Genomic DNA, 8,592 nt, shown 5'->3' with positions numbered 1-8,592 from the left:
TTATAAGAACCATATTCTTGTGTTTGGAGAATTGAAAAAGAATATCATCTAAATAACCAAAGTATCCCTATTGAAAATAAAAACACGTACAAATATATATACATACTCACCATAAAATAACAAAATGTAACAAAAATTATTGTATTATTTTAAAAACAATTTTAAATAAAAGGAGATCGATAACAAAATAATATATTGTACACGAACTAGGATGAAAAGAAAAGAAAAAAAGAAGACATATAAACAAATCATTTTACCTTAGCAAATAGTGATAATAGGATTAATCGTAAGACTTTGAAATATATGTATTTATATGAGGGATTTAATGTTTATAAAAGTATTTTTAGAATAATAAAAAAATATTATTCTTAATGACTATGAATAGCTAATACTAAGGCCCAAGGAAGACTTTGGGAATTGCTATTCCTATTGCAAAGGGAATAACCTATACTGTGAGATTCTATTCTTTGTTGTAAAAACCAAACTAAACAATGAAATAGATCTAATTCATGAAATGACATTCCATTCTCAATATATTCCACAAACCAAACGCCACGCCAGTGTTATTCTATCACATCAAAAGCAAGCAAAACACTACTCCGTGTGATCCTCCCTTGGAAGAAGTTGGCATTCATTAAGAAATTTCACGGAAGACTTGAGATACTTGTTGTCCACACTCACAGCTAATTTGGCAGTATTTAAGAGTTGGAAACACATTTCTGATATTTCATCACACACCTGTTTAAACATAGAATTAGACATAAAGGAGGAATTGTACTCTTAATCAGAAATGTAATGCAAAAATTGTGTGCAAATATGTTTTTCATTCAGACATCTCACAAGTTCAGCACAAAATCCGTAGGACTAAGAAAGGCAGCCGATGGCTTACACTGAATGTTGATGCAATACAATTGCAGGCATCAAGTGCAAGATATCCACGAGCAGCCTAGAAGAGAATATCCAAAGTAAGACATATTCATTGGTCTTTTGAAGGTGTAAGAGTAACTAAAAAAAAAACAAATTTTGCCAAGTCAAAGGGGTTAAACAAATTTTGAAACTTTTTTACATTAGAGTGTGGAAAAAATCTAAGGGGATAAACAAGATACCTGATTTGACTCTAGTAAAACAATATTGTTAATGCTCTGAAGAATAACAGCAGATACTTGCAGAAGTTCTTCCTTATATGTTGGATCACCATAGAATAAACAGACATTATTCATCTGCATATACAAAAGAGTCAATAGAGAAAATATTACTTCTGAAAATGTGCATGATATTCCCATTCGATAAACAAACATTTGAGACCAGTTGGATATCTTGGTTGAGAAAATCAATTAGGCATTGATATGCTTAATAGCAATAAAGGAAGCTTCCATGCTCAGGAGGCTAGCAATGAAGCTAAGTGAGAGTACAATGTCTACGATGTGTGTCTAGGGTGAGTACAAGTAGTTGCAATTGGTAAAATTCAACATACATTTGCAGTGCATATGATGTAGTTGCCTAGGTGGGGCCGGGGGAGTGCAATGGAGTAGCAGGTAGAGAAATACAACATGCTGTTAAAAGGGTGGTGCAGAGCAGAGTGGAGCTCTGGTCACACTGCCCATCCATAAAATGTTGTCTTGTCAGGTTCAGACAAATCACCATTTAAAAAGTTCTATAAAATTTGAGCTCTTCCACAGAACAAGCATATCTGGTTCTGATAATTATCAGAATTAACCTTCACAGCATGAGACAAAAGGAGTACCTTCTTGTGGAGTTCATGGTATGGAGGTGTATTCTGGCTCAATGCAGCAGATGACCGGATAAGTCCACATAACACTTTTATCTTCATCCCTAGTGTTAGCCTACAATATCGTGATAAAGAATATAATAAGAATTGAGGGAAAAGACTAAAGGGGGGGGGGGGGGGGGGGGGGATTAAAACTAGTTATGAGGACTGAAGGTTCACCCAGATTGGGAGTTGAGGAAAGATAATATATTCTTGTGGATGCTTGTGACTCCTTGATCAGGATTACCTTCAATGAGAAACTGGAACATCAGGCAATGCCATTACATGTAGGGAATCAAATCACACAATGCTAATTGCAACTCACACCATCAGGATACAAGCTTCTCAGATGACATAGATAAAGAAAGCATATGCAGCACAAATTATGAGTCAAACATACGAAGCCTCCTTGCCAAAAGCAATAATCATATGCTTTATAAGAGCACTAGAATTTTTCTTTTGTTTCTTATTCCAATTGAAACAGCGCTAAGAATTTTGGAGACTACTATTCTTGTAGCACTTTCATTAGGGAAGTTTCAGGCAGCAATTTTCAGAATTCCAGAACCTGAATGGAAGGGTGCACAGAATACATACAAACAGAGATGACATAAGTCTTCAATTTTTAAAACCTTTTTGTGGATATGTATGACAAATGTTGAATTATGATAACAATCACTGAGTTTAATCTAAACATGTAATTCCTGATAAGAACAAGTCTATTCAAACTATCTTTTGCATTGGCATGTGGCATTAATTCTTCTATTTGTTCTAATGCATGGTGGATGCATCTAATCTTGGCATGCTCAAGAGCTTGAGTAGTAAGGCTAAGAGTTACTTTTCTATGAGGAAAAAAAATGAACAAATATACATACAATGAAGAAGAAATGGCATATCAGACCTGGAAGCATAACAAGAAGACTGCATAATTTGCATAATAAGTTAGTAACTCTATCGGCATAACTCAGGATCTGCAACTCTACAGATACAGTAAAGAAACAGAGCAATCAGAAGGTATGCAGCAGAAAGAATTCTTCAAAGACATTGCTTAGTGGCGGACTAATAAATAGATGAATAAATAATAAAATTCAAATGCATTATGCATACTCATGCATAGTCGCAATTTTTTAAGTTTTCTTTCACTATCTACCAAAGTGGAAAATGGTATAAATACTGCATTAGAAAGTATGCAACATGCTACCACTATAACAAATTGTTACTGTGAAAATAGTTTCCTTTCTCTACCAAATCCAGAATGCATTAGGTGCTGTGAATTGTGATCTTTTATATTTCTGTGCAAGGACCTGATACTAGATGAGATAAACATTCTCACTAGCTTTGAGTAGCATTTTGTTAATGTAGCTTTTGATTGACTAAAAATTGATTGATCATGAATTCATGATGTCAATGAGTTACTTCAGGATTTTGCGAATTAGATAGATGTTCAATTGCATGACTTGCCACCTTTGTCACAAGGGGCTTTCAAGTTTAATGCATTGAAGGCCATTGGAATGCAACTCTGGTTTGTGAGAGGGTTCTTGTCATGATTTTAGCACCAGACTTGGGTAATTATTTCAATGGAAGCAAACGGATCTCCTTTTCAGGCTCTGGAGTCTGGAGTAGTCTCAACAATACAAGGATTCTTGTCATGATTTATCATCGGATTTAGGTATTTATTTCATTGGAAACAAAGGGATCTCTTTTGGTGAATCTGGACTAGTCTCTATGATTCTAGGATATGAAATACAAACAGGCTCATATTTATTTAGAAACCTGTTATGTTACTCAAATTGACTCCAGGACACAAAATTTAGAGAAGGGGCAATCTAAGTTGTCTACAGAAAAAGTTATAACCACCAAACCTTCTAATTGGTCAACATTGTGCAAGCATGTAAATACTGAATCTATGAGTCCTTCTGAGTGCAAAACTAAACCAGCCATCAGTGCAACCTGAAACAGAAGATCTTCAGGAATATACCATAAAAATTGGTTGCCTAAGAAAAAAGCAAAACTAGAAATTTTACCTCAGCAGTTTCTAGATACAGGTTTAACTGTTTCAGACATGATGAAATAGATGGTAGTGTAACTTCACAATACGCTACACAAGATTTGACAAAGCTTGGATGTCTGTTGTCATTTCTCATAGATTTAATTGCTAGGTGATTGCAGGAGTGTACCAAGGTTTCCTGCAAGTGCAATAAGATATTTTAACTGTCGTTAGTAAGAGTTAATTGCTTTAAACAAATAAACAGAATTCACCCTTCGCTCAATGCTTTTTTCCATGTTTGGGTTATTGAGAATGATTCTATCTAATTTGACAAGATTTAATTGGTTAGCAGGTAGTCTTTAATAAGCACAACCACCCAACTGTATGAAACCAAAAAATCCCAGATGCAAAAGTGTTTTTTTTTTTTTTTTTTGGAATACAAAAGGAGGGGGGAAACCCCAGGCTGAAAAAAGCAAAAAAGAGAGACAACAGCCTACGCCGTCTCATAAACGAGACGCGAAGTTTTTTTTTTTTTATATTTTATTTACTATGCAAGTTCGAACACTGACCTTGACTTCATTCATGCAGCCAAAAGCTCCACGGCTCTCAAGTAGAAATTCTAAATGGTGTTCAACATCAGGTCCATAGTCAACCTGAATAACACAATCAGGATGTGCCTTAAAACATTCATGATATGTAACTTAGATCTAAGGATTTATTATTATGGGAAAATGTACTTCGGGGAAGCAAGACTTTACCATGTTTACAAAACGAGAAATTAGACAAGCTGCTTCTCGATTTTCATCATCTCTTTTACTGAGAAGATTAATTTCATCATGCAAAGCCCGAGAAACTTCAAACAGAAACTGAATGGTCGTAGGATCCCGAATAGAAGCATTTTCACTAGATAAAAGAGTACCTCGATGAATATTCATATAGTAACTGTAAACAGCTTATAACATCTCTTTTTTTGAAATGCTGATAAAAAGAAATTAAGTATAAAATGCCCACAACCAATAGTAGACACCAAGAAAAAGCAGCAGCTCTCAGAATATACCCAGTGGCTATGCTAAGGATCTTCATATTAACAGTGTTCCTTGAGCTTCCATACATCACATCTAAGATGTCAATAAAATGATTCTGCAAAAGAGTACAATAGATTCAGTCTACTTTATAACCAATAATTCATTGTGATCACCCACCCGCCTATCCTGGAGGATCATTCATATTGTAAACTATAACAGACTTAATTATGATTAAAAATAAATTCTCTTTAGGTTCCCTATAATAATACCAGATGGGTGTAGCGGACAAAGAAGAAAGGGAAGGAAAAGGAAGTAAATGTGATACAGTTACACCATTACTTCAGGCAGCATACCATATTCAATATGTTATCTATGTTGCCAAAATGATTAAGAAGCTTCATAAGTATCGATTGCAAACTTGTCAATTCAATGTCCCTAATCTCTTCACTGGAAGCTCGATCAAATATGCCATCCAATATTACATTCAGATAACTGTCCTGCATAATGGAATTGGATTAGACAAAAGGAATCCGCATAGCTAATATGAAGATTTTCTCATGTCATGTAGCAAAACCCCAGCATTGCTGAAATCAGAGGTTTAAAACTCATTGGGCCATACAAATGAATTGCGTGGTCAGAATTCAGTCAACTTACCATCTGCTTCTGAAGTATAATTTCTGCAAAAGCATCTACAACTTTAATGTACTCATCAAGGCTATCATAACGAGAAACAACCTGAAATCGTAGTAATAAGCAAAATGTTTTGCTGATCAGTACCAATCCTTTGAGAGCTAATTTAAAAAAGCCTTAATGCCAATGTTTAAAAACTAACTGAATTTAAGTCTAACATAATATGTAAATATAAACAAATCCTTAATTGGTAATCAAATTTGTTTTCTGAAATTTTGTAGATAGCTCCTTTCCCATAAGAGAAGACAAATCAGAGAATAAAATGATGAAACTACAGTTCTCCTCAAGCTGAGCATTATTCCAATCAAATTGTCTATAATCAAATTTCCTCTACATGTGCAGCAAATCTCCCACAAACAAAGAATACAGAAATACTAGCTACCATAACTATGTACAAAGGTGCCATGAAAAATGCAACGAAAAAGGAGTATTACCTGAATAACCTTCTTTATAACAATATCAACCTCGCTAACTTGGGATGTATTTTCACACAATCGGAGTCCAAGTAACTTATAATTCAAAGACTGCAAATTAAAATTTTAAAATGTTTAACTGTCTAGAGCAATACTCTTAAAACCCAAGGGAAAAGCAGATTAAGTTTTAGACATGATAAACACAACCACATCAGAATTCCACATTATATACCTGATCAAAAGAGTAATCATTGCTGTACTCAATAAGATGAAGAATGTCTAGGGCATTTAAGCAAATAATTCCTACAGGGAGTTCCTTTAATAAATGATGGAGAATAATTGAGCTGCAAGAAGAATTTCCAAACAGTTTTGATTGGCTCCTTCCCAGTCCAAGCCCCACAAGTATGTCACCAACCTGCAACTGTTTCACACAAAGAGTACATGTGTATATATCCAAAACACAGACTGAAAGCTAGTGTAACAATCTGAAACTATAATTTCTTAAACCACTGAGAACATGTATAAAATCAATATCAACCCCATTTTAATCTGGAAACCTGAAGTTTCCTCAAATATGTTGTAATAAATAACCATGTTTAATAAGAACATAGGTTTTCCATGTAACCTATCATCCAAAAAGAAAGGGAAAAAACAGTTTCCAAGCAGCACCAAACACTAGATTAGACAAACCTAATCAGTTCAAAAAGATTTTTTTTTTGAAAGAGAGATTGTATTCATAGGGAAAAACACCTGGGGTAGAAAGGATGCACAACAAGAGCCAACAGCAAATGGAACTCCAAACAAGTTTAAACCTGTCCAAAAAGTGAGGTTTAAAAGGGGTCTTTCCTTGAGTCCAAGAAAAGATCCTTGAAATTATCCACAGATGAGAATTGACCTTCAAAACAGTGACTATTCCTTTCATTTCTTATAGGAAAAGAAGGGTGAGGTTCCATTACTTATAGTCAGTTCAAAATTATTCTGACAGCATGAAATATCCAAAATTATACTTGAGCACATACTTTTAGAAACCAAATGGTAGCATCCAAAATAATTATCCCACCAACCTATATAACAGTTGAATGAAGTTTTTTGTTGTAAATACAAAGCCCTTCAGATATGAATTAAGTATCAGGCAAACAGATAACTGATGTGGTCAAATACCAGATGCAAAAGAAGGTCCAGTTGTCAAAACCAGCAAAGAAAGGATTTTTTGGTTTTCGTTTTTGTGAATAAACAGAGACCAGGAAAACATACACTACCCCCTCCCCTCCACCTTTCTCAAAAAAGGCGAGTACAAAAGTACCTTAACTAGTTTTACTAACCGGATTACAGTCTTTGAATAAGCATTTCATGATGTACTCGACAGCTGGTTCAACTAATCCCACGAGCATCTTTTTTTCTGAAAGACTCTGATATTTGGATTTTTCCACAGATGCGATATCCATGAAAAGAGTTTTCATGTCATTGATACAATTTACCAGATACCCTGTAATGAAGGAAATTCTATAATTTAGGAAGAACAATATCATGAAAATTTACTGCCAACTAATGCACCGGATTTGAATTTTCACAGAAGCATGAATAGAAAAGGACCCAGGCTAAAATGTCAACACTTCCCTAGCCCAGTGATAAATGTTTCAAGTTGTATAAAAGGTCTCTAAATTCATAAGAAGATAAACAAGGGCAGAGACAGTCAGCCACCCTGAGGTCAAGGGTACAAAACGCAACATATTCCTTGACAATGTAGCAACAAAATAAGAAATGAAATTTTAAGTATAAAATAGTAACTACAGAACACCTTGGTAGTTTTTCATACATTAAGCTAAATAAATATACAACAAGATACCTATAGAATGATCTGGTAGCTTTTGCGCACAGTGGACCAAATATAAGCGACAATAAAATGATGCTAAAGGATCTGAAATGCCCCTTATCATCATAACTAATCGATGAATGCAATCCATGGGTTTGTCAAGAAGGAAACGCCAGCAAGGCAACAAGGCAAGCTCCAAATAACTGCAAAAAACATTTCAGACGATAAATAGATCTCTAAATTTTGTTCAAAACATATAACTAAAAAAGACAAACCACAGTCTCAAATAAAACTCAACTTAAAGATGATCAAAGGATGGGAAATTACAAATGAAAAATTAAACACTCTTTGATCATGTTTCAAATGGGAAAATTCAAATATGCTGTATTGCTGTCTTTAAATTATTGCCAAAAAAGTCAAGTGCAACTTTCACATCCACAAAAATACAAGTCCCATAAAATCCCCACAAAATGGAAGAAATAATAGGCTACAGCAACTCATTATTTGTTATCTATCCCAAATGAATTGGTTCATACCATAATTTTTTCTCCTATTCTTGATATTACATAAAGGGACAGGTAGAATGCAAGGCAACCTAGTCCAGATTTTGCTCCACTGAATTATTTTAGATGAAATTTGTTAAATAATAGAATAGCAAAACAAAGTATATTCGTATATCTGTTCAGTGTGTAAATGTACAGGAGAGTAGAGCTATATATACTAGTTTAGAACTAACCCTAGCCACAGGTTACAAACACTAAAACCTAGGGCTTAGAGTAAATATCTCAACTAACCCTTATATCTCTAACAAAATTAAACAGCCTGCTGTTGTAAACACAAAACAAGAATCAACAAAAATAATGGGCCCAATAATTTGATTTACATGCGTGGAAGAAGCT

At 34.4% G+C, this 8,592-nt stretch overlaps 1 protein-coding gene across 2 annotated transcripts in view; it reads right to left on the bottom strand.

Annotated features, from left to right (window-relative positions):
- Positions 1 to 280: 280 nt before the first annotated feature.
- The window catches only part of LOC116010361 (VPS35 endosomal protein sorting factor-like), a 17,138-nt gene continuing 8,826 nt past the window's right edge, over positions 281 to 8,592 (bottom strand). Inside the window, exons 7-23 of one of the 2 annotated variants that reach the window (XM_031249736.1) lie at positions 7,727 to 7,896; positions 7,203 to 7,366; positions 6,113 to 6,301; positions 5,902 to 5,991; positions 5,432 to 5,512; positions 5,131 to 5,274; positions 4,810 to 4,892; positions 4,511 to 4,655; positions 4,322 to 4,405; positions 3,790 to 3,951; positions 3,628 to 3,715; positions 2,667 to 2,744; positions 1,949 to 2,015; positions 1,745 to 1,844; positions 1,107 to 1,220; positions 890 to 1,005; positions 281 to 738 (exon numbers count right to left, since the gene is read on the bottom strand). In XM_031249736.1, coding sequence (XP_031105596.1) covers positions 699 to 738; positions 890 to 1,005; positions 1,107 to 1,220; positions 1,745 to 1,844; positions 1,949 to 2,015; positions 2,667 to 2,744; positions 3,628 to 3,715; positions 3,790 to 3,951; positions 4,322 to 4,405; positions 4,511 to 4,655; positions 4,810 to 4,892; positions 5,131 to 5,274; positions 5,432 to 5,512; positions 5,902 to 5,991; positions 6,113 to 6,301; positions 7,203 to 7,366; positions 7,727 to 7,896 — 1,915 coding nt within the window. In that variant the 3' untranslated portion in view covers positions 281 to 698. The remainder of the gene's footprint in view (positions 739 to 889; positions 1,006 to 1,106; positions 1,221 to 1,744; positions 1,845 to 1,948; positions 2,016 to 2,666; positions 2,745 to 3,627; positions 3,716 to 3,789; positions 3,952 to 4,321; positions 4,406 to 4,510; positions 4,656 to 4,809; positions 4,893 to 5,130; positions 5,275 to 5,431; positions 5,513 to 5,901; positions 5,992 to 6,112; positions 6,302 to 7,202; positions 7,367 to 7,726; positions 7,897 to 8,592) is intronic. The other variant, XM_031249733.1, reaches the window with a different exon arrangement.

Source organism: Ipomoea triloba, chromosome 2 (genome assembly GCF_003576645.1).
Source record: "Ipomoea triloba cultivar NCNSP0323 chromosome 2, ASM357664v1".
NCBI classification, from domain to species: Eukaryota; Viridiplantae; Streptophyta; class Magnoliopsida; order Solanales; family Convolvulaceae; genus Ipomoea; species Ipomoea triloba.
The sequence above is the reverse complement of the archived record's forward strand: the minus strand, read 5'-3'. Positions and strand labels throughout refer to the sequence as shown.